The sequence below is a fragment of the Balaenoptera musculus genome, chromosome 10, assembly GCF_009873245.2.
Source record: "Balaenoptera musculus isolate JJ_BM4_2016_0621 chromosome 10, mBalMus1.pri.v3, whole genome shotgun sequence".
NCBI lineage: Eukaryota > Metazoa > Chordata > Mammalia > Artiodactyla > Balaenopteridae > Balaenoptera > Balaenoptera musculus.
In genome coordinates, this window is record NC_045794.1 from 76778083 (window position 1) to 76805593 (window position 27511).

General features: G+C 34.2%; 1 protein-coding gene across 2 annotated transcripts in view; it reads right to left on the minus strand.

The window, feature by feature from the left end:
- The window catches only part of EEA1 (early endosome antigen 1), a 135926-nt gene that overhangs the window by 41985 nt on the left and 66430 nt on the right, over positions 1-27511 (minus strand). For both annotated transcript variants that reach the window (XM_036865414.1, XM_036865415.1), the window contains 6 exons: positions 27255-27376; positions 26182-26337; positions 20066-20182; positions 11523-11861; positions 5208-5357; positions 4067-4186 (listed from right to left, as the gene is read on the minus strand). In XM_036865414.1, the coding sequence (XP_036721309.1) occupies positions 4067-4186; positions 5208-5357; positions 11523-11861; positions 20066-20182; positions 26182-26337; positions 27255-27376 (1004 nt within the window). The remainder of the gene's footprint in view (positions 1-4066; positions 4187-5207; positions 5358-11522; positions 11862-20065; positions 20183-26181; positions 26338-27254; positions 27377-27511) is intronic.

Here is a 27511-nt window from a genome sequence, read left to right on the forward strand (position 1 = left end):
ATTTCTCATTTATCATACTGGGCGTCCTCACCACACACCCACATTTGAACTTGCTGCTTACTCCCAACTTTTGACTCTCCCTAGTCCTTTGGCTTTCACTCTGCAAGGTCTCCTTAATTGCTCTGATCATTCTTTCTTTGAGCCGTTCTTCCTCTACTCATTCATCCCTTAAATGTTAGTGTTTCCCAGAAGTCTTGTGTTACCAGTTGTCTATTTTTCTCATTACACTCTCTCCCTGGTTGATCACATTTATTCTAATAATTCCATTTACCCCATAAATACTGTCTCTCACAGCTAATATATAGCATGGTCCTCTCCTTCAGGCTTTAAATTAATACATCCCATAGGTGCCTCAGGCCTTGTCCAAAACTGAACTCACCGCACTGGCCGTCTTTCTCAGGTTCATTAACACAGCTGATGATACCTCCCTTTACCATGTACCCAATGTTATCAGTCTGCAAGCCATTCCCTTTCTCTGTCATTCCCTACAACTATTAATTTACCTCCAAAGTAGTATTCATATTTCTCCAAAGTAGTATTTTACCTCCAAAGTAGTATTTATTTTACCTCCAAAGTAGTATTCATATTTGTCCCTATGATATTTTTTAGCAATTGCTTAAACTAAGACCATCATTATTAGGCTTCCCTGGTGGCGCAGTGGTTAATAATCCTCCTGCCAATGCAGGGGACACGGGTTTGAGCCCTGGTCCGGGAAGATCCCACACACCGCGGAGCAACTAAGCCTGCCCGCCACAACTACTGAGCCTGTGCTCTAGAACCCGCAAGCCACAACTCCTGAGCCCACGTGCCGCATCTACTGAAGCCGGGGCACTCTAGAGCCCGTGCTCCGCAACAAGAGAAGCCACCGCAATGAGAAGCCCGTGCACCGCAAAGAGTAGCCCCCGCTCGCCACAACTGGAGAAAGCCCGCGTGCAGCAACGAAGACCCAACACAGCCAAAAATAATAAATAAATAAAAATAAATTGATAAAAAGAAGACCATCATTATTTTTCACCTAAACTACTGCATATATTAGGCTTTTAACTGATCTCCTGTTTCAGAATATTCTCTCCAAAATTCATGTTTTACAAAACCATGAGAATAATCTATTTAAAAATCAAATCTGGCAATGGCACTTCTATCTTAAGACCTTCAATACCTTTCTATCTTCAAGCATAGATAGAAAGGCCTTCCATAAACTTACCCATGTCTAATGCTCTAGGCTCTCCTCCAACTCATCTCTAAATTACAGCTTAAGCTCCAGCAAAACCTAACAGTTTAGTTCATACCAGCTTCACTATTCTTTTCCTTGTAACTTCTACTTGGAGTATACTACTCACTATCACCATCTTTGCAACCCAGAAACATCTACACAAACTTTGCAACAGATTGCCCCTTCTAAGGAAATTTTCTGTAACTGCTCTTTTCCAAATTATATCCGAGCTACATAACTGTCTTCTCTATGCTATCATAATAATTTTATACACATATATATACCTAGAACTATACTCATCACATCTCTTTAATTAGTTTTTAGGACTTTTCATAATGAGAGACTTTGCCTGGCCTCTTTGCCATCCTTTTCTTATTCCTCCCCAGAGATTGAGAATTTAACTAACTGGAAAGCTTGGAATAAGGAATCAAGAATGATTAACTCAGCCCCTTGCTCTCCCCTCAGTCTAAGAGACAACCTGCCTATAAGAAGGTAAAAGGCTGTCATTTCCAGCTTTGTCTGTGACTGGATGAATAAATTTAATTCTGCGGTACATTATAAGAAAGTCCACTTGCCTGCAATCTATGCCAAATTCTCTACCTCATCTTTACTACTCTATTTTTTTGCTACTCTTTATAATAAAACTCCTAGAGTTATCTATATTCATTGCATCAAACTTCTCTCTTCCCATTTTCTTTTGAACCCTCTCCATCAGGCTTTTGCCCCTCCTTCTCTTTACAAATTGCTCTTACCAATGTCATCAGTGACCTCATGTTGCCAAATACAATAGGATTTCCAGTCTTCATCTTGTTTGACCTCCATCCTTCCAACTACCCGAGCCAAAATCCTTGGAATCATCCTTGACTTCTCTGCCAATGCCCCATATCAATCTATCGGTAAATCTGTCAGCTTTACCTTTAAAGTATATCTAGAATCTGACCATTTTTCACTACCTGCACTGTTTCCACTCTGATCCAAGCTGTATCATTCTTTTTTTTTTTTTTTTTTTTAAATAAAGTTGGGCTTATCCTTTTTTATTTATTTATTTATTTATTTATGGCTGTGTTGGGTCTTCGTTTCTGTGCGAGGGCTTTCTCTAGTTGTGGCAAGCGGGGGCCACTCTTCATCGCGGTGCGCGGGCCTCTCACTATCGCGGCCTCTCTTGTTGCGGAGCACAGGCTCCAGACGCGCAGGCTCAGTAATTGTGGCTCACAGGCCCAGTTGCTCCGCGGCATGTGGGATCTTCCCAGACCAGGGCTCGAACCCGTGTCCCCTGCATTGGCAGGCAGATTCTCAACCACTGCACCACCAGGGAAGCCTCCAAGCTGTATCATTCTTGTCTCAATTATTATAGTAGTCTCTTAGCTAATTTCTTTGTTTCTACTTATGTGCCCCTACGGCCTACTCTCAATACAGTAGCCAGAGTAATCCTACGAAATTATAAGTCCGATCATGCTACTCCATTGCTCAGAATCCTCCAATGATTTCTCATCTCACAGTAAAATCCTTAAAATTATCTATAAAGCTCGACATGTTCTGATCCTCTGTGATCTCTATGGCTGTGATTCCTATGGCTTTTAACTCTCTTATCACTCACACCACTCCACACACTGGCTTCTTGATGTTCTTGTACACCTTCCCTTCCTTTAGATCTTCTCAAAGATGCCTTCCCTGGCAACCATATCTAACATTGCAGTCCCACCTCCAGATCCCCAGATACTTCCTACTCCCCGTCCCTTTTTTCATCTCCATAGCATTTCCACCATCTAACACACTATATATTTTGCCTATTTACCTTGGCTAGTGTTTGTCTTCCTCACTAAGCTCCATGAGAGCAGACATCTTTGTCTATTTTCTTTGCTGCCATATCCACAAAATCACTTCCTTAGCTAAGATTAGACATTAATATATATTTGTTGACTGACTGAATGAAAGAACAAATAAATGAATACAATATTTGGATCTCTAACCACCTGGCTCCCATGCTACTATCCAAACTCAGAAGGGAAAGAAAGGCATATTACTTACTGTCTCCTTTCAACTCCAACATTGCTTCTGTGTGTATATCATTAGATTGCCATTTCCTAGAAGGCAGGCACTGTGTCTTACTCAGCTCTCTAATTTCAGTGCTTACCACTGGGCCTGACACACAGTGCTCAATAATATTCAACGAATTAATGAAAGACCGAAGGAATAAATGAATGTCAAATTCAAATTCATTTCAAACATCTGGGTACTGTCTTCTGCTCACCGTAACAAAAAAAAAATTTAACTTATTTCAATCTTCTGAGCTACACTATAGAATCTGTACAAATTTAACTCAGTCACATTTTCTATACCTACAATTCCAATGTTCATATGATAGTTCTGAAACAGGGAAAGACATGACCAATAAACAGTAAGTTCTATTGTAGGAAATATAAAATGTTATTTTTTACTGAGGTAAACTAAACTGAGAAATTTTATTTGCATTTTTAATTTCTAAAATAAGGTATTTTTAATAAACAATAATAAATAAATAATTTATTATGTATAAATAACAATTTAAATAAATAATATATTTTATTTAAATAAATTTAGTAAATTTCTTTAACAGAAATTTAATAAATTTTAAATTTTTATATAAATAAATTTATAAGTAACAAATCTATTTATAATAAATATTTTTTTAATATTTTAGAAAAAATTTTCAACAGAGCAATCAAAAGAAAAGATTTTCTGATTATCCAGATACTGAAAATAATCAAAACTCTTCATAATCAAGTACTTTGCATTATCTAATTTCACCACAACAAAAGGATAATGATTTGGTTAATTTTTGTTTAAAAGGCTAAAAATTCAAATACTATTTACCTGAGCTTCACGAAGTTTTGCTGTAGTGCTTTGCTGAAGAGCTTGTTGTTCTTGATGCTGTTGCTTTGTTTTATCTAACTGATGCTGCAATTCTGTGGAATTTGTTACTTTTTCCCTCAACTTAAAAAAAAAAAATGAAGACTATCAGTTGACAACTTAAAGGCATAATGCTATCATATAAATATCTGGTAGTACTTCAGATCTCACAATTCTCAAATCTGAAGAGAAAATTCAATTCAAACAACAGATAAAAATCAACTTTAAAAGCAATATCTCATTACTTATAGAATCGTAATCTCATGATTAAGAAATTATTCCTCAAGAATTGATTCTCATCCTGAAAAGTATAAAATTCTTTCTCCAGGTTGGCAATTAGTTTATTATTGTTTTTATATACTAATATGATCAAGGAATTAATTATATATAATTAATTATATATTTATTTTTAATTAATTATATTTGTAACATTATCAATATTTGTTTTACTTTTTTCACAACAATCATAATTATCACTTATTGGGAAACAACAGCATGATCTACCACACTAAGATTTTGGGTCTAGAAGAAAATCTTTTGCTGAAGCTACAGATTTTAACTCTCAGGGTTTGTTCAAGTCTAATAAAAGACGTACTTTAATTATAACTTTTACTTTAACCAAATAGCAGTTACCATTTTTGCCAACTACAGCTTAAATTAGGATAGCATACAATCTTATGTTTAATTTTTAAAAGAGAAAATCCTTAAATGCAAACTCAAAGTTTATATGCACCAACTACATGTCATTAATGCCCTCAGCAACTATTCATTTTTCAGAGTCATTAGGAATTGGTCCTTCCTGGATAGGAAGACTCTTCTTGAGCAGCCTGACAGGTTCACCCGGAGAATTTATCCTGCCTAAAGCTGAAGAGTAGCCTTCTTTGCACATTTTTACTGAGAACTTTAGGGAATACAATCACAACAAAATGACTTAATGTAGTCAATAAATAGGACGTTTTAATTGGGGAGAAATAAAAGTCCCAACTTAAAGTTAAAAAAATCCAATTAAAGCTCTTGACCATAAAAAAAATAAACACAATATTTAACGTGCCTCAAATCTATCAATAAATGTACTAATGTAAACTCATTTGAAATGCGAGCTTACCTCTTCTTCTAAACGAGAAAGTTTGAGCTGTAGATCAGCCACTTGTTGTTCTTTATCCATCAGCTTTTCACTTGAAAGCTGTCTCTGTTCCTTCAGTCTACCATGAGCTTCCCCTAGTTGGCGCTCTGTCTCCAGAAGTTTGCTATGTAACTTTAGAAAAGGAAAAAAAAGTAAGTACATATGTATAAACACACCTACAATCACCACCATTACTACTACCACCTACTTTCCAAACAATGTTTTATTTTTCACCAATATAAACATAATATATTAATTTTCATGATACTTTAGAGGAACCTAATATCCAACTGAATTTTAATCACATAAATTATGACTCACATAAAACTGTAACCAAACATCACAGGTTTCAGGGTTTTTTGCACTCTTTAAAAAAAAAAAACAAACAGCAAACCTGAGAGGCTTTTGTTTAGATATGTGTTGTAATCACTTGAAGAACTTAAATAAAACAAAACTTAAAAATTAAGACACTTTAAGGCACATTCAGACCTATTCCACTGTAGTTTTTAGAATCCCAAAGTGATTCTTGTTGTTTTCCCATAATTATGAACCACCACAACTGACTTCTTATATTTGGGTACTGAATAGAGCACAAAGCATTCTCAAGTCCTCAAACTGGCACACAATTTCTAAATAAAAGAGAGGAAAGAATAGTTTCTTAAAATATTAGGTGATTCTCATTCATTAACTTTAATATTGCCACCTAGCTAAAACTAAAGGAGAAATTTGTCTTGGTGCTAGAACTATCACTTTCTCAAATTCCTTATTTTCGCTAATACTACCAGAAATAACAGCTGGTTTCTTTTGTGGGATTAGCTGGGAGTGGGTTCATTAAAAAAAAAAAAGTTTGTATTAATTTTAGAATTACTGCACAAGTGCTGGGAGTACAGAACAAAAAAAGAGTGGCATGGAGATACGGATGCAAGACATTCGGCAAGGCTTACACACTAAGAGTACTTCTTTTTTTTTTTTTTTTTTTTTAAATTTTATTTATTTATTTTTGGCTGTGTTGGGTCTTCGTTTCTGTGCGTGGGCTTTTCTCTAGTTGCGGTGAGCGGGGGCCACTCTTCATCGCGATGCGCGGGCCTCTCACTGTCGCGGCCTCTCTTGTTGCAGAGCACAGGCTCCAGACGCGCAGGCTCAGTAGTTGTGGCTCACGGGCCTAGTTGCTCCGCGGCATGTGGGATCTTCCCAGACCAGGGCTCGAACCCGTGTCCCCTGCATTGGCAGGCAGATTCTCAACCACTGCACCACCAGGGAAGCCCTAAGAGTACTTCTATACCCCACCCTCATAACACATTAAATCAAATCTCAGGATGTGTCTCAGCAAAACTGGAAATTAATAACAAGCATTCTATACAATTGCTTTCAATCAAACCCATTCATGTTAAATCTGAAAATACTAAGAATCTATAGCCTTTGTGTCATAGATACACTTATATGCTCTATACTTGCATATTTCTCCATAAAAATTCACAGTTGGCAAGGAAAAACTAAAGTTCTATCAGAAGAGTGGACACCCACTATTTTCTTATGCTATGAAGCAACCTGCGGCTGTCAAAATATATCCTATCCTCAATAAAGAAAACCGAAGTGGATTTCCAAAGTAAAGCATGCTTCAACCTAACTAAAACAGGAATCAGTAATAGTTAAAGAGAAGACATTTATTTTATTCTTGTCCTAAGGCAGCAACCTGACATCTCTCCGTTTTCTTCTTCTTCTTCTTAAAATGCAGTGAATTAGCACTGTAGTAACTACCCAAACCCTCTCCTTCTCACTACAAGAAGTAGATCCAATCCTGGTATGTGAAAGCAAAGGAGGCCTTCAAAGTAAATTCATATTTCAAGCATCTAAGTGCTTGATCTCTTACAGACAGGCATCACCTACGTCTAGTTCCTGAACTTGTTGGATAAGAATCACCCAATATCATTATTAACACAAAGATAATCAGACTTCTCCCCTAGAAGTTTAGATTTAGTACATTTGAGCTGAAGCCCAGAAATCCATGTTTTCATAACAAGAATCAGATGATATTTAGTTTCAGGAATCATTTGCCAAAAAGCGACACTTTAAAAAGCAGCAGTTTTCAATCTCAACTACAGAGTACAATCACAGGGGAAACATTTAAATACACCAATGCCCAGGCCTACGCCGGAGATTATGGCATAACTGAGTGGAGGGTGAGGCCTTGATATTGGTAATTTCTTAAATTTCCCCAGGTGATTCTGGTGTGCGGACAGAGTGAAGAACCACCAAATTAAAGATAAGTGTTGCTCTGGATGTAGAAAACAAACTTATGGTTCCCAGCGGGTGAGGTGGGGGGTGGGGGGGATAATAAATTGGGAGATTGGGATTGACATGTACACACTACTATATATGGAATGGATGGCTAGTGAGGACCTACTGTGTAGCATGGGGAGCTCTACTCAATACTCCTCTGGTGGCCTATATGGGAAAGGAGTCTAGAAAAGAGTGGATGTGTGGATGTGTGTGGCTGATTCACTTTTCTGTGCACCTGGAACTGACATGGTATTGTGGGTCGACTATACTCCAGTAAAAATTTTTTATTAAATAAATAAAGATAACTGTTGCTCTGAAGCGAAGATTTACTAAAGGGGTGAAAAAAGAGATATTATATATTATAAATAACTGTCATTCTTTACTGTACAATCCTGATAAATCCCTGATCTTTAATAAAGAGATGAATCTCAAATCAAAGCTGCCCAAGGGTGTAAGCAGGCCAAAATCCCTTAAGCCATAATGCCTATACCATTTTATTTATTTTTTAATTTTTTTTTTACATCTTTATTGGAGTATAATTGCTTTACAATGGTGTGTTAGTTTCTGCTTTATAACAAAGTGAATCAGTTATACATATACATATGTTCCCATATCTCTTCCCTCCTATACCATTTTACAGTAAATATATTAAGGGAAAAAAAGGATAAACTAAGAGTAAAAATAATACATCCTTGAGTTATTAATAGAATGGTCTATCCTAAAGTTACATTTTGAGATATACATACATGTATATGTTCTCTGAGAAATTTAGTTTTGTAAACTTATATACATAATTCTTTATTCATTAAGTTCCAATTAATGTTTGCTAAGTGCCAGGCCCTATTCCAAATGCTTCACAAATATTAACTAATTTAATCCTTAATAACGCTATGAAGACAGTTCCATTCTTATCCTCTTTTTGACAGATGAGCAAACTAAGGTACAAATTAAATAACTCGTCCAAGCTCACACAGCTTGTAGGCCACAGAACTGGAACTCAGAAAGCTGGTTCTTAAATCCACACTCATAAACCACTATGCTATTTGAGATGGCACGTTAGATAATTTTTTTAAATTAAGTTGGATATATGGGTTGGGGAGTGGGAGATACAAACTACTGGGTTAGACAGGCTCAAGGACATACTGTACAACATGGGGAATACAGCCAATATTTCATAATAACTGTAAAGAAAAAGAAACCTTTAAAAATTGTATAAAATTTTTTAAAAATTAAAAAAAGTAAATTGATGTCTAATTGTTTAATTATATAACATCATTATCTGCACATCTGTGGCTATTTTAAAAGTGCTCACGAACACAAATATGAAGAATATGGGGTACTTTGCTTTCAAGTCCTTTGTTGACAATTGACAGCTATCTATTTTTGTCAGCACTGAAATGGGAGCTGAGGACACAGTGGAGAGCAAAACAAACCCAGTTCATCCCTACACTCTTTAAGGACGCTGAAAGAAGGTTTAAGGTGAGGTTCACTTCCATTCTTCCAATAAATACTTACTGAAAGCTCTAAGTGTAGAGGCTGATAGAGTACAGAATAAAACAGATTCCTCAAATTAAGCAGCTCACCGTCCAAAGGGAATGGTAGATAATACGCAAGTAAACTAGCTATACAATATAAAGTATTATAAAGAAGAAGCTTGCTGGAATAAAGTAGGGTCCAGAATAAATGGAAAATAAGCTATTGAAATAGAATGGTCCAGAAAGGCTTTATTGAGGAAACAATACCTGAGCAAGCCTTATGAAGAACTGAAATCAAGAACACTCTAAGAAAAATACGTGGGCAAAGGACCTAAGGCAGGAAAGTGCTTTGAAGTGTTGGAGTGTTTGAGGAACTGAAAGGAGATCAGTATGGCTGCTTCACATGTTGGAGACAAGCTTGAAAACAGACATAGTGTGGACCATACTACAAACAAGTGCTTACATGACCAAGTAAGATATTTGGATTCAATTCAAAGTGTAAGCAAAGCCACTGAGGTTGTTAAGCAGAGGAATAAAGTGATATCCTTCACATTTTAAAACAAGGCCTCTAGCTTCCATACAGAGAATAGACTAAGGAGGTCTCTAGAAAAAGGAAACCTGTAGAAAGGCTAACACAGTAGCCCAGGTGAGCAACGGCAGCAGCTGAGATTAAGGGTGGTAGCAGTATAGATGAAGAGAAGTGGACAGATTTGAGTCATGCTTTGAAGGTAGAATCCAGACAGCATGCTGAAGAGAAGACGATAAATGGTATCACTTCAAGGTCTTCAGTACAACCTCTTTATTTTGTACAGAATTGTGACTAAACCAAATAATTATGTACATTCAAGTCTTTGAATAAAAATATTGTTTGAGTAGGTTCTCAAAAATTCCTGATGCCCCTCCACCCACTGACAACCAAATGAAACCCAAATTCCTCAGCCTGCTATTCAAAAGCCTGCATAATCAACTTCCAAATGCTCTCTGGATTCAAAATAGTCCACTACTATTACACATGCCCTATCCTCAAAGCAAATGCGTGTCCCTCCCTGGTTCTTGTAATACTTCCCTGCCTCTAGTTTACTTTTCTGCCTGGAAGACCCTCCTGCCTTCAAACTGCTACTTGTCGAAACCCATCCAATATTCACAATTTCAAGCACCACCTCTCTCTCACACAAAGCTTTTCTTGATCACATTAACAGGACAAAATAATTATACAATATGAAGTACTATGGGGGGGAAGAAAACAGGAGAGGAACTCTTCCAAATTCCCATGGTATATGAGACCATTTTATTTTAATTCTCACATTCATTGGTATAGGATAGTACTTGCCTCATCCTCAATGAGATTTACATAATCATTTAAGGTAGGTACTGTTTCCTTTTTCATTTCTGTATCTCCTAATAAACAAGGCATAGTGTCTTTTAGAAACCATAAATGCCCCATTTGTTCATTTGAACTGAAAGGCAAATATCTAAGTTATATTTAAGTTATTCATTGATATCCCCAAGCCTCTGTTTCCTTCGATTATGAATGCCTGCATTTGTTCATTCACTTACTTACTAAAACATCTGCTGATTAATAAGCAAAATGCCAGGTAGTTGGGATAAAAAATGAATAAGACATGGTCCCTGCACCTGAAGAGTTCAGAGTCTAGTGAAGAAAGATACATAAGTTATGATAATATACTATACTGTGATAAGTAAAACAATCAAGATATGTAAATGCTTAAGCCATATCTGGAGGGGGTGGTGGTGAGAAGTGGCAATATGAAGAAAAAGATTTCTGGAAAAGTGACAAGTGGGGTAAGTTGTATTTATCAGGGAGAAGAGAAATAGGAAGAGTATCTCAGGCTAAGAAGACAGAGGACTGATGCCACAAAAGCCAAGTATCACTGCCCTATAAATGAAAATAGTTGAAAATTATCAAAAAAAACGTGGCTGAGGACTTTAATCTCCCCCAAATTTCCATTTTTCTACCAACTTTAATGTTACCTATAAGAAATAATCAGAATAGAGAATTCAAAAATTAAGTTAATGGCAAAGTCAAAACTTCCATGAATCTTCTTCTGATAGATATTATTTACCTATAAAAAACAGTTGTTAGGACTAATTTGTTTTCTTCTTTTAAAATATCTAATTTTTATATTATTGGTTTAACAGCAATTATATTTTAAAATTTAGTAACAAGAAAAGAAAAAAGATAAGAATTTTTAAATAAAAGAATGATCAACAATTTGAATTATTATAATAGCTAATACCTGCTGAGTACCTACCATGTACCAGGTACCATTCTAAGCAATTCATATGTATTAATTCATAAACACTTCACAATAATACTATATGATAGATACTATCATTTTAAGGGAAATTGAAATTAACAGAAATGAGATCTGACTCAATACTATAGGTTGTGAAAATTAAGAGTTATTTTTTTTTAAATGACAACTTTTTAAATGAACTATATTATGATCAAACAACCATCAAACACACTAAGAAGAAACCATAGGGGGAATTACAATAAATAAAATTTAACAGCTCTTACTTGATTAATTTCACTTTGGAGTTGTAATCCATGCTGTTCCTTTTCTTCTCTCTGTTGTTGTAGCTGTTTAAACTCTGCCTTAAGATGCTGGTACTTGGTCTCCACTTCTGATAATTCTTCTTTGAGCTTTTGAGTAGCCTCTCCCTTTTCACCTAGCTCTGCCTGTATTCTCTGCAGTGAGGTTTCAGATGCAGATAACCTTGACTGAAGCTGTTGACAATCTAGGTCTTTTTGATGAAGGCTTGCTTGTATATTCTTTTTACTCATACATTCTTCATTATGTTTCTCCTCTAACTGAGTATAGTCCAGTTCTTTCTTCTGCAACTTTTCAGTCAAATTCTGAAATATCAATTTAACAATTTTCTTTTCCTAATATTTTTAATTATTCTAATTATTCAAATAATCTTTAGAGCAATATCATTTCCTACTAAATGTTTTAGTAAATATTAAAATATAAAAACAGTGAAAATATTTTAACCAAGAAGAATTAAATTGTTATATACTAACTTATGGTTTTATTATTGGTCTACTTGACTAAGCTCTATTAATATAATTTTTAAATTACCAACAAAATGTTGACATAAAATGAAAACACTAAAATCTACTAACTAGATTCTTTAGGCTATGCAACATATTTATAATCTCCCATTTGAGTTAAAAATTGAAACTACCCCTCTATTATCAAAAATTACTTTAAGTAACAATATGGCAATTCTGATTTTTGGCTTTGCAATTTCATAATTGGTAAGAGCTTTAGCAATAACAATACCATTTACTGCTCTAGTATGCCTGATTCTACTGATTTCTCATTTTTGCTCTTCTTGACAAACATCATTTTTAAGAGTCACAAGTTTAAGACTTACTCAAATTTCTTTCTAGGTGTATAAAACAGTGATCTAAAAATATCACTTACCTGCCTTATATTTGTTATTTTACCCAATACTATCAAGTACAAAATATAAAAATGACACCTCCAATCAAAGATCTGGATCAACCAGCCTAATCAAATGTTAAAGTCTGGGCTCAGTGGAGTTTTTACGACTAATATTGAACATTTTTAGTCAAGATATTTACACACAAGATATGGATCAGAATTTTGACTCAACTCTGTAAGAAAGATAGCCAGGAAAAGAAGCCACTATAAGCAGCTGATGAGTCAATCATGGACATTTATTATACTCATTTTTATATACAGTGTGCTAGAAGGGGATAATACAGAAATAGTGGAGGGCAAGCAAAACTTCTGGCCTTTAAACAGACTATAATCTAAATGAAACACATTTTAACATTTTTTTCTAAGTTAAAACATAATGCACAAAAAACACAGATTAATACAAAAGCTGTGTTAAATTTCTCAAGTGCACAATTTTTTTAAAAATGAAAAGAGCAAAGTCAGGTGGGGCTAACTAGTAAGTTACAATCACCTGAAAACAAAGTTTGAACTTGTTTGAACTTGGTAAAGTAGTGAGAGGAGTTAAGGACTAGGTATACATGACTCATGCCATCTGCTCTATACAAAAAGACACAAAGGAACAGACAAACAAGTTGCAAGTGGGGACACTGGGGAGTAATAAGTTTAGATAATAGAGTGGGAAAGGCAGCAGTAATGGTTCTTAAACACGTGTCTGAGAAAAAGTTCATTAATGTAAATTATCAAGTAGAAATATACTATAGAAAAAGCAGTGTCAAAAAGATATAAGTATATGTAAGAAAGACAAAATGGGAGACAAAGTAAAAAGAGCACCCAGAAGTTTTCAGCAAAATTAGCAAAGAAATGTGTCTTGACTAACCAACAGACACAGAACAAAAGAGGTAGAGCCAAAAGACTAGAGAAAAACAATAATAATTTTGAGTCAAACTACCTGTTAGGAAAGTTCTCTTTTTATAAACATTTTTTTGTCTTACTCATTAGTAACTCCACATCTTTCTTGACTTGATTTCATACTTTTTCTTTGAAGAAAATAATATTTATTTTAGAATTCATAAGCTAAATTAAGACTGTTTATTGATCATTATAAATGCCTTGCATCTTTTCAAAGAAAATTCTAAGTTACTAAATTTTATGAATGCAACCATGCTCACAAATACTTCGGTGGGATATAATTTTAAAACATGCTACAAAAATTAAGGCTAGTAATGAGGTAGTGAGCCTTCCTCATAGGCTTACTCATAAAGTGCCCAAGTAATCCTACTAGTTCTATACATAAAGGACCCATCAGACAGCTTTACTCTTTAAGAAGCAAAAATACATTACAACCATTCACTTTAAAATTCACTTATCCTAAAAAATTAATCAAAATCTTCCTGCTTTATTGCACAGATGAGATAATTAAATTTTATTTAAAAGAACCTAAACTACTTTCTTTTTAAATATCCTAATCCACTCACATTATATATATTTTTATATGCAAAAGGCTTACTATATTTAGTATCACAAACTTTTTATTCTTATTATGGTCTTCTCATGGAATCTGAAGCAAAAAGTCTAGTGAATACATGGTTTTTGAAGATTGATTTTTTTTTAAGTACAGTAGAATCCATTAAAGAAAACAGTAATTGCACTTTCACTTCTCCATATTAATCCTTACAACAAAAGATGAGACAGACATTATCATCCCCATTCTGTGGATGAAGAAGCTAAAGCTGAAAGAACCTGATATGACTTGGCCAGGTAGCAGAGTCACATATGATGATTCTAAGTCCAATAAAGTTTTCACAACACAATTCAGACACTCAGTGAGTCAATTCAGGCTTCCCAAAGCATACACTATTCAAGTTTAAATTATAAAATGAATGTTAAGCTTAACTCATAACATAATTATCATTTGAGTCAGCAAAATTCTTTCCTTCCGAATGTCCAGTCCTCTTTTGACTTCCTCACCAATTGTTCTTTCAACATATTTCCTTACAGAGACAATTTCCCTGTATTAGACTCTGTTATTCACTTGTTACTAGCCCAGGTAATGAGAAGAAATGCAAAAAGAATGGCATTTTTTATTGCTTGATAGCTTACAAAGTGGTTTCAAGGATCTCATCTCGTTTGTTCCTCAAAACAGCTTTGTGAGAAAGAACAAACTGAACTACTTGTACCTCTCCAACATCTTATATTTTGTGCTCTTACATGTCCCCATGCCTTCTGTATCTAGCTCTCAAAATGAAATGCCATTAACCCCTCTGCCATGTGACATGCTCCTAAGCATCCTTAAAGACTAAGCTAAAGGGACTTCCCTAGCGGTGCAGTGGTTAAGAATCCGCCTGCCAATGTAGGGGACACAGGTTTAATCCCTGGTCCGGGAAGCTCCCACATGCCGCGGAGCAACTAAGCCCGCGCCCGAGCACCACAACTACTAAGACTGTGCGCCAAGAGCCTGTGCTCCGCAACAAGAGAAGCCACCTCAATGAGAAGCCCGCACACCGCAACGAAGAGCAGACCCCGCGCACCACAACTAGAGAAAGCCCGCACACAGCAACGACGACCCAACACAGCCAAAAATTAATTAATTAAAAAAAAAAAAAAAAAAAAGACTAAGCTAAAAGGTTATGTCTTCAACAAGAGTCTTTCCTGATTTACTAGGCAGTAATTTAGGAAAACATCCACCTTGGTCTTGACTCAACTCTGCATCACAAAACTTACAGTAAATAAAAACAGTAACAACAAACATTCACTGAGGTGCTTACTCTAAGCCAGGCAGTGGTCTAAGCACTTCAACATCTATTAATTTTTTTAATACTCATATCAATCGTAAGAGGCAAATAAGTATAACAGTACTTCTTAGCAGAAGAGGAAAGAGACTTTGAGAGGCTCTGTGTTACAGCCAGTCAGTGACAAAGCTGGGATTTAAACATGCCTTTGACCACTGTACTATGCTGTTCATCTCAATATACCACTTTGCAATACAGTGGTAATACACAGCAATACAACTACTTGCCATATCTGGCTTCTGCTTTGGCCTATGAGCATCTTAATACTGAGACTGTTGGAAAGCGGAGAGCAATGAAGGATGGAAAATGGGTAAGAGGTGAGACCCAAATAATAACTCAGTCTCTTACAATGACCTATACTGATCAATTAGTAGCTTTAAATAAGCATATGATTTTGTTCAGAATTTATATGGAAATAGTTAATTAAATTGAGCTGCAGAATTTTGTTTAAATGTCAGCATATGATTCTTATTAGAAACTAAAAAGGAAATTTCTTCAAGATTCCTGGCTTGTTTTTAAGTTTTCAGAGCCAGTGATTAAAAAACACTGGTTTAATGCTGAAAATCTTGACATTAACACAAAAGCAACTATTTTTTCAATTCATTATATTTTATAATGTTATCTATCAACCTTGATGCTGCCTATGACCCACAAAAGCTGTCCAAGGCATTTCATTAATTGCCTTCAAAAGACCAGGCACAGAGATTTCCAAATTCATAACACTTGGATATCACCACTGTCAACAATCATGGTTTGCCAAGGACTTGGGTGAGGAGAGGTCGGGGAGCAAGGATAATAAAAAAAGGTAGATGCACATCTGTGCTTGCTCTAACTGGAGAAAAAAATCCTAAACAGGAAAAAACTTCAAAAAAAAATTTGAAGTCTTACTATTAGTAAGATTAGTAGAAAATCCTATTATTCCCTAATCAAAAATATTCTAATTTTACCATATTAAACCATCTTGAGTCTATGTATTATTCATAAAAAAAAACATACTACTTCCTTTAATAGCGTGAATGTATACATGCATGTGTGAATATATATATACACACACACACACACACACACACACACACACACAACCTGTGCTTCATTATCCCTTATTAATAGTTTAATGTTTCAAAAAGACAAAATAAATTACACTGATCATAAACATCCATTGTGTGTACACCTCTGGTAAATTTCCAAGAGGTAGAAGGTCAACTCTGAGCTCAAAGAAATTAAAAATCAAACTGAGGGACAAAGATGAAACTAGAGTATACGTGGAAGTTTTCTACATATAGCTTGACAGGAGGGAAAAAAGGGGGGTAGGGAGACACAGAGGTTTTCATAAAACATAAAAAAGATTAAATTTTAAAAACCAGTCAGCACCAGGAGTATACGGAAAAATGGACAATGGTAAACTGGTATAATTACTCTGAAAAATAGTTTGGGATCACCTAGTAAATTTGATTATGTATATAGCCTATAACCCAGCAATTTCCCGTGAGACTACATAATAGAGAAATTCTTACACAAATGCATGAGATTTGTATGTGAATGTTCATAGCCACAATATTTGAAATAGCAAGAAAAAAGAAAAACTGTTAAAAAATAGGAAGTATATATGGGTCACTTCTGCTGCATACCAAATAATATAACTGTCATACAGAAGAGCATTTATGTGATTGAATTATAAACTGAGCTAGTTGCTTTTTTCCATGAAACACCATTTTTAAGAATGACAGACAAACTATGACTATTCAGATTTGGGGAGGAAGAAGATCTGTCACTTCAAAGGATAGAACTGATAGTATTGGTTGCCAATGATAAAATTCAAGCTTCCAAATGAAGCTTAGAATTTTGGAAAACTTGTATCCACTACCATGAGCTTGACACTTCCTCATATGTATAAGGTATTCTAAGATTGATGGTGATATTGACAAATGTGATTAGTTTTATATTGTACAATGAAATGTGTCAATATTTGGAAAAAAAATCTGCATAACTCAGTGAACCAATATTTTCCACATGACTAATGCATAATGTTACAAAATCATGCACAGGAAAGACCCATTCAAAACGCAAGACAGAGGAAAAAATTTTATTGTTACGAAGTACAAAAATTGCATTACTATGGTTTCCGATTCTACACTGTAATTAACTTTTGAGAAACTATACTTTAGTTTCAGTTTAATATCAAATAAAATTAGCTACAATTATCTGAAAAGGCTATTAAGATAGTCCTCCGTTTTCCAACTACACATCTGTGAGACTAAATTTTCTTCACACGCTTCAAACATATCACAACAGATTAAATGTAAAAGCAGATATGAGAATTAATTAAGTCATTAAAGCAAAGCCAACAAATTCACCATGCCTTTGAGTAAAAAGATTTAATAACTTCCTATTCCTCCACCACCAAAAAAGTAAAGACATGGGAAAAAAAAGTACTGATACCAATACCTGCCCTATCCCAAAACTAAATATTATCTGTTGCTCATCTTTAAAGAACCAAGGCAGAAAATATTAACATTACAGAATACAGAATAAGAACAAAGTTGGAGGTCTCATACTTTCTGATTTCAAAACTTATTGAAACATTCAGTAGTCAAAACAATGTGGTACTGGCGTAAAGAAAGACATATAGACCAACAGAGGAAGACTAGAGAGCCCAGAAATAAACACTCACATACATGGTCAAATGATTTTCAACAAGGGCTCCAGGACCATTCAATAGGAAAAGGACAGTCCTTTCAACAAATGGTGCTGGGAAAACTGGATTTCCATATGCAAAAGAATGAAACTGGACCCTTACCTTACACTATTAAAAAAAATAATTCAAAATGAATCAAAGACCTAAAACTATAAAACTATTAGAAGAAAACATAGGTGAAAAGCTTCATGACGCTGAACTTAGCAATGATTTCTTGGATATGGCACCAAAAGCATAGCAACAAAAATAAAAATAGATAAATTGAATTCTCTCAAATTTAAAACTTCCGTGCATCAAAGGTGTGATATTGTAAAACATACATTTGGTCTTGGTCCCCATTCCTGGAACCAGTCTCCTAAAACCCCAGGAATTCCCTGTGATAAGAGCAATAAAGATATCCTTTGTTATTCCTAACAAGCCCCTTTCAACCATCTATGAGTTCGTATTCATGAAGTGATTTTTTAGAAAGCCCTAAGGATGGGGGTTGGTTGCCAGGGGAACCAACCTTGAAGAAAAGGTTGGAACTTTCAGTCCCACCCCGACCTCCAGGGAGGGAAGAGGGGCTAAAGGTTAAATTAATCACCAGTGGTCAATGATTTAATCAATCATGCCCGTGTAGGAAGGAAAGGGTTTTGAGACTCTGAGTTGGTGAACACGTGGAGAGCACCCAGAGAAAGCAGGGAAGCTTCAAACCCTTTCACACATATCTCGCCCTATGCATCTCTTCCATCTCACTGTTCTTATGTTATAGTCATCTATAATAAGCCAGTAATCTAGTAAGTAAAATGTCTTCCCAAATTTTGTGAGTTACTCTAGCAAATTAATCACACCGGAGGCAGGGGATTGGGAACCTCCCATTTATAGTCAGTTGGTCAGAAGTACAAGTAACAAGCTGGACTTTCAGTTGCTGTCTGAATTGGGGTGCGTGGGGGAGGTGGGGTTGGGGTGCTCAGGCACAGCCCTGCAGGACTGCACCCTTCATCTGTGGAATCTGATGCTAGCTCCAGGTAAGCAGTGTAAGAGTTGAGCTAAACTGTAGGACACCCAGCTGGTGTTGAGAACCGTTAATATACGGAACACCCTCACATCTGATGTCAGAAGTGAAGCTGTAGTACAGTATTGAGAGTACAGACACACAGGAGCGTTTTTCCTTTATAAAAAGATACAATCAACAGAGTGAAAAGGCAACCTAAGAGAAAATATTTGCAAATCATATATCTGTTAAGGAGTTAATATCAAAAAACATATAAAGAATTCCTACAACTCAACACAAAAACACAAACAACCCAAAGAAAATTACATAGCCAACAAGCATATGAAAAGATGCTCAACATCTTAATCATTAGGGAAATGCAAATCAACCATGAGGAGATACCACCTTAACACTCATTAGGATGGTTACTATAAAAAAAACAGACAAATAAAAATCACAGAAAATAACAAATGTTGGCAAGGATGTGAAGAAACTGTTGAATCCTTGTGCACTGTTGATGAGAATTTAAAAGGATATAGCCACTATGGAAAACAGTATGGTGATTTCTTCAAAAAACTGAAAATAGAATTACCAATACGATCCAGCAATTCCAATTCTGGGTATCTACCCAAAAAAAAAATGAAAGCAGGATCACAAATAGATATTTGTATACCCACGTTGAAAGCAGCACTATTGACAACAGAACTAGCCAAAAGAAGGAAGCAACAGATGATAGATAATACAATATATACATACAATGTAATATAACCTTAAAAAGGTAGGAAATTCTGACACATGCTATAACATGAATGAACCTTGAGGACATTATCCTATGTGAAATAAGCCAAACACAACAAGACAAATACTGTATGATTCCACTCATATGAGTTACTTAGAACAGTAAATTCATAGATATAGAAAGTAGAAGGGGTTTGGGGCAGGGAAGACAGTGAATGGGGAGTTGTTTAATGAGTGTTGAGTTTTAGTTTTACAAGATGAAAAGACTTCTGAAATTGGTTGCATAACAATGTGAATGTAAATAACACGTAAAAAAAAAAACCCACACAGAACAAGTCATACTGTACTGTGCCAATATATAAATAACATACACAAGATTAAAATTTAAGGTCTATAAAATCAATTCACCATTATATGTAGTTTTTAAATTCTCACCTGATTTTTTTGTGTTAATTCATTAACTGAACTTTTAAGTTTTTGTAGTTCCTGCACATACACAGCAACTTCCTGGGGGCCTTTGGCAAGTTCACTCCTCAGCTGGTTTATTGTGGCCTAAAAGGAAAAAAAAAATTAGAGCAAACTAAAATAAAAAAGGAAATGGAAGCATCCAAAGGTTTCCAGATTACATAGATTTTTGTCATTGTTGTTGAACTGAAATAACTCAGAAATTTCAACTTGATTCTTTATCTTACCACCCCTACATCTTTTCTGGCTGAAAATTAATTTTTAAAATTTATCCAAAATATACAACTTCATTTATTTAATAATACATGAAATGAAAGGTTGACGTCCTATTTTATGTGTCTGAAGTAAGCACCAAACTGCAAACATGAATTTACTGGCTTTAAATTCTATACTTTAATCCTCCTGAATTTAAAAAGGATATGCAAGTTATGCCTATATTTTCTCCCAGTTTCTGTGCACAGCCTTTTTTTTACTTCAGAATCATGTTAAATGCAACAACCAACATAGAATTACCTTTGAAAGTGGTGAATCATCTTTTGGACTGTAATGCAAAGTATTTGTCCAAAGAAGTTATCAAACAGAAGCTATATATAGTTTTATTAAACTGGATCACTCTGTGATCATGGAGAATAGCTGGGTATGAATTTGCTTTAATGCATTTAATATTGTTTAAATGAAAATTAATGTCTATAATGAAAACAATGGTTTAATCATTTAATAAATAAGGTAAGAGAAAGATAAGCAAAGAGCCTGGAAATACAAGCTTCCTATACATGAAAGCTTCAACCACTAGAGAGAGACTAAGTACTGCCTTTTAAGTATGGTTTCCTGCAAGTGATATTAACAGGAGAACTTTTTCATTTCTAATACTGCTTACTGGCTTTACTTTTTACATTCTTAACGTTACGATTATTTTCATTGCCTATATTCTTCATCAGTAAATAAACTGTAATATGAATACAATAAATTTCTTAATTTTTTTAAATGAACACATTGCAGTTACCTATATCATATATCACAAGTGAGTACTTTCATCTTCAAGGAAAAAATCTTAGAAGGCTACTAATTTATTGTGACAATAATGCCAAGTGATCTTTGCTACTTCTTTTGGAAAGCCTTCCAGAATGCGTGGCCCTTTTTTTGTTAAAGGATTCTCATTGTAATAAAACCAAATCCACTGTGGATGAAGGTATAAGGATAATGGATGAAGGTATAAAGTTTTAGAAACAAACTAGTAAACAAGGTAACTGAACTGAATGATCAAACACTTGGGCTTATTTTAATAACCATAAATTAATGAAACTAGTTTTTTGAGTGCTTTCCAAACTGGTTAAAAGTCAATAAAAAGAGGTTTCAAAAATGTTTTGGGGAATGACAGCACGTCTGAGATATGTTTATAACCTGATTTTTTAAGGAAAACATGTATATAAAATATACTTCAAAGAAGAAAAATGTTTAAATATTCATGTATTTTTAACTGTTTTCAGGTAAAAAGTATATCCTAAACACTTTCTGTCTTGAACTGGCCGTGTAACCTTGAAATGGATATAGGTATTGGAAGTTTATTTCAATTTGCTATGTCTAACAACTTTGAATCTCAGAATCACTTTCTATTAGCAACATTATGGATGTTAATAAAAATATTAGGAACAATCCAGCTACTTTAAATTAGTATGTTTTAATCATGTAGTACAAATGCCTACTTATCACACAGGAAAATAAATTATCGTATTTAAATCCCTACTTCTAACTCTCTCTTCAAAGGAATTACTAGAATATCTCACACATAATAAACAGAAATAAGTAACAGTGTACTAAAATGCAAATTTTGAGTATATTTCATTAAAATACCACGATTCCACATTGAAGTTTATAAGATACAGTTAGCCATGTGTAACATCTATCTAGTATCTATCTTGCTGATAAATGCCAACATATAAAAGGAACTAAACAAAGAAAATGTAAAGCAAATGTATCCTTTTAGATACAGTAACATAAATAGTTTTATAATGTATACTTCGTACACTAAATATGTATATGTTTTTAAACTAGAATTTTTAAAAATATAAAAGCAAGCATTTAAAATTTTTCACTTTACTCAAGGGGGGAAAAAAGAAAGAAGTGGGAAAAGTATACACCTAAAGGTACATTTTAGTTATGGGGAAGGGGAGGAACAGGAGTGAATTATAGGACACTTTCACTCTCTCTACTGCACATTATGAGTCGTTTTAATTTTTGACAGTGATCATATGTTTCTATTTAAAAAAAATAAAGACTGAAGAAAGACAAAATTTCAAAGGAAATAAATACATTCACTATAGTAATATCACTATGGGTGAAATTCAAAAAGAAGGTTCTTCAAGTCACACAGACAGTCCTCACTAGTTAATGGGACAAGCTCATCTGTGCCTAGAAATCTTTAGCACTTGCACTCTCTCTTCCTGGGAATGCTGCTCCCAATTCTTCACCCTGCTTCTTGCTTACTTCATTCTTCTCCCATGTATCCTCTTTGAGGATACCTTCCCTGATCATTCTATCTAAAATTGTCCCACATTATTGCCAGCCCCACTACTGTCCATATCCTGCTTTGTTTTTCTATATAGCACTTAGCATTAACTGACTTTCTATCATGATTTGGTTTACTTATATATTATTTGGTTTCCACAAAGGAATATAAGCTTTATGAGAGCAGGCACTGTATCTTATTCACTGTTGTATTTCCCACATGTAAAATAGTTGCTGACACTCAGGCATTCAAAAAATACTCACTAGGGCTTCCCTCGTGGCGCAGTGGTTGAGAATCTGCCTGCTAATGCAGGGAACACGGGTTCGAGCCCTGGTCTGGGAAGATCCCACATGCCGTAGAACGGCTAGGCCCGTGAGCCACAACTACTGAGCCTGCGCATCTGGAGCCTGTGCTCCGCAACAAGAGAGGCTGCGATAATGAGAGGCCCGCGCACCGCAATGAAGAGTGGCCCCCACTTGTCACAACTAGAGAAAGCCCTCGCACAGAAACGAAGACCCAACACAGCCATAAATAAATAAATAAATAAAATTTAAAAAAAAAAAAAAATACTCACTAAAGGGATGAATGACTCTATCTCCAAGAAGTTACAAGATATTTGTACACAAGGAAACAGTATATAAGACTCTATATAGTTTGCATTTCCTTGAAGCCACGTTATTGAATTTAACATCGAATTTTTACTACAAAATTTTAAATTACAAAATAATTAAGGAAAAATATTTCATGCAAACCTCCTGCTAGTGCTTTATTATAATTATTGTCCTAATATTCTACTAGTTTTAGTAAATAATCATTTTAAAGATGGTTAAAAATTTGCTTGATTAATAAAACAAAAATGAGCATATGTTTGAAGTTCTGAGATTGCCTTAAAACACAAAATTGCCATATGGTGCTAGAAGGTGCTATATTAAAAGTAGTACTAAACTACTAATATTAAAAAGCCTTCCAAAAACACATTACCTCAAGTTTAAGCATCTCCATTAGAAAGCAGAAAAAAATAAAATAAAATGATGGATGAAAGGTGGAAGACAAGACTGACAAAAGTACACATTGAACATACAATAAAAAGTCCAAACACACCTCTAAATCTGATCTCTTATACTAGCATACGTTTAAATGATACTTAAATGCTCTCTTTAGTAACTATGCATGAGTGTAATCGTACTTATTCCATCTCTTTATAACCTTTTTAGCTTTAAAAATTGGGATTCAAATAAGTATATTTGGAATAAAAATTAAATTCTTAAAAAATCATTTCCATTAAAGACAACACCAAATATAAGTTGATTATAGCTTTGATATTTTTAATAATGTAGATTTTTATGAATCATACTTTTATTAACCTTAACTTCTGATCTAAAGAAAAGGTAATTATTTAAAAGTACTTTTAAATGTTTTAGAATGAGTTATTTTTCTATATGCCTTCTAAAATATCTAGATTTTTTTAAATGTCAATGAATTCATAAGTTATATTGTTAATGAAAGGAATGGAACATATTTAACAATGTATAATACCAGATTGTATATCTTGAGCCTCAACTAGAAATACCAAACAAATCATTACATTTTTAGTTTCTTTAATTCCTTTTACTGTTTTGTTTCTGATTCCAATGTTTTAGGTTCAGTAAAGCAGTAATATATAAAATAGTTTTTTTTCTATTAAGTTCAAGTTATAGAATTCACTAACACACTTAACTGAGACTAAATAGAAATGAATTTTAATAAATTAATAAAATACATGCCATTTTTCAAGGAGTAAGCAGAAGCTAAAAACAGTTATAAACAAATAAATGAGATGGAATATTTAGACAGTAATTTTTTTCATATGGAAATGGTATGAGACACAACTCAAAAGTACTTTAAGCTATACTCAATACAAATATACAATATGTCAAGCTATAAAAAGTAATAAAAATAAGTATTAGATCAAGATTAATAGCACAAATTTACTTCTAAGGCAATCACCAGACCACCTAAAATGGGAAATAACATGATATAGAAAGAACACGAGCTTCAGACAGGACTTGAGTTCTAATCCACGCTTCTTTATGTTAGGTGCATGACCTTGAACAAGTTATTTAACCTCATTGAGCCCAGATTCCTTAAATATAAAACAAACTTAATACTTAACTTACAGGGTTAAAAGAAATTTCTACTCAAGCATTATTTGGATGGGATTTTACCTCATGAGACTTCTTTGATTCAGCCTCTCCTTGATTACACATTAGGAGCTTTTTATTGGCTTTGATAAATTCATGAACTCCCTGGAATTATTTGAAAATTTGTGGGACTATGTGTCACTGGGCTACAAAGATCACTTTTGGGAAATCTGCACCTGAAGTTCATAAACTTTAAAGTCTGAAGTGTTAGGCATCATAAAGCCTCACATGCCTATGCATGTTGTACCCATAAACTTTCACCATTCCTCCACTGATAAGATATAGGAGGAACTAAAATAAAGGATGACATGGGTTATCTATATTTATACTCCATAGCTCATTAATAAGTTACTAATTATGAATAGAGTGGCTTTTAGATCACCAGCTGAAAAACTCTAAGAAAGAGATGCAAGTTGAAATGTCACTATAACTTAACGTTTTAAACTGAAAACATGAAAAACAGAGGTCTGTATCATATATGGGAGCTTAAGAACTACACATAGTAGTAGTTATAACAAAATACCTCCTATGATACAGTAGGAAGGACAAAGGCTATCATTTTTAAGCAAGTATATTTACTACACATCCTAGACTTTGTCATATGCTGACATAATTATATAAGGGATTTACAGGCCAAAGTCATGCAAGAAATAGTAGAAGAAACTGAGAATGTTTATCCTGGAAGAGAAAAAAACTCAGAGTAAATATGAACAGTCTTCAAATATTTCATGTGGAAAAGAACAATTTATTATGTTTAATTCCTGAGAACTGGAACCAGTGCATGTAAATCATAGGGAAACAAATGCCAACTCAATGGAATGGCTGACTTAGGAAGAAATATGCACCCCCCACGTCACCTAGCAAGAGTTGTAGATCACTTATCAGAGATGCTATAAAGGGAATTCCTGGATGGAGTGTTAGACTAGATGATTTTTATGACTTCTTTCAACCACATAATTAAATAGCTGATAAATGAAAAAGAAGTCGAATGGAAAATAAGTCTTAAATACTTTTTCTAAATAACATTGGTTATACAAATGAAGAAAATGAAATCATACTTCCTTTACCCCTACCAAACTGAAATAAACTTAATTACTACTTACTGACTAGTCTGGAGCAAATTTAACTTTAAATATAATTTCTACACAATATACATCATTTATTAAACAGAATAATACTCTTGTATGCAAACATTCTTCTCTAAGTCTCTAGCTTCATAGAGCAAAGATTAAAAATATTGACTATCAGACCATATTGACTATATACAAATATTACCCAGACCAGATGAAAGAAAGGCAAATACTGCTTGATAGGTCACTCAGAAAAATCCTGGCTTCACTCAAGAGTGCACACTAAACAAGTTAACATCAATCTCGTTTAAGTGCACTAAACTTCATTACCTGTGAGTGAGCATGTTCTGCTTGTAACTTTTTGCATTCATCTTTGAGTTTTTCAGATTCTCTCTCACGTTCCAAGGTCATGTTGTCCATTAGCGTTTGAACTTGGACCAGTTCTTTCTTAAGGACAGCAACATCTTCTATTCCAGGTCTCTGAAGCTGTGAAGCAACACATTTTGATTAAAGATCACAGTGAAACTAAAATAACACACATTTTAAAAATAGTTTTACTACTAAGAAATCAAAATAAAACAATCTTTAATATCAATTACTAGATTCCAAACATCAAACACTGATGTCTTCCCCCAACAATCCTCTCCTTTTCCCGCTCTATCTTATACTTAATAGTATTACCACTCATGGTACAAAATCGCAAATTCACAATTATCCTTAGCGCTTTAATTGCTTTCCTTTCCTTCACAAACTACACCCACTGGTAATAACAATCACTTGATAAATGCTAAATTCCTTCATTTTTTTATCCTACGAAACTGGTCAATAACATGAAGAAACAACAGGTATAAGCATAATTTGGGTTTGTTGCAGGTTGAATACAGTTGATTCATTTATTCATATATTTCTTGAGTGCTAAATAAAGGACAGAAAGGAGGCAAGGACAGATCCAAAGTTGTTAAGCCTGGGGAGAGTGATGAAAATACATGGTACCAATGACAGAAATACAGTTACAGAGGAAATAGGATGACTTGATGTTATACTTGTTGAATTTGAAATGAAAGCTAGAAATGCAATCAGAAGTGTCCTAAAAGTATGGATTTATAAAACTAAAGTTCAAGGGATGGTAAGATCAGAGATGCAAATATGGAAACTACTAAAAAAGACAGTTGATACTAAGATAGAAACAACAAAAATGTTAATGTCATAAATTATGTGTCATAAAATTCCATTTTTAATTTAAAAATCATATAAAGTATATACATTTACGTGGTAAAACTATAGGGAATTTTTTCTTTCCTCCATTCTACTCAGGCTGTACTTTCAAAAACGTTTCATCAGTGTATATATTTCATTTTTCAATTTCAAATAAGGTACATTCTAATAAATGGCTTCTAAATTACCAGTTCAGTCTTTAGATCGTGAATTATAGTTGCTCCTTTGTTTAATTCTTCTGTTAGATGTGTCACTTTTTGTTCAGCAGCTTCTCGAAGACTCCTTTCTTCATCATATTTTGACTTTATATCTAATTCAGGATAGTTACACAAATGACATGACATTAACTCTAGGGAAGAACAGTTTTATAAATTCTTGTATATTCCAGTATATATCTATATATCACTCTAATTCAAATTCACATTCCTTTGATAACCATAAATAT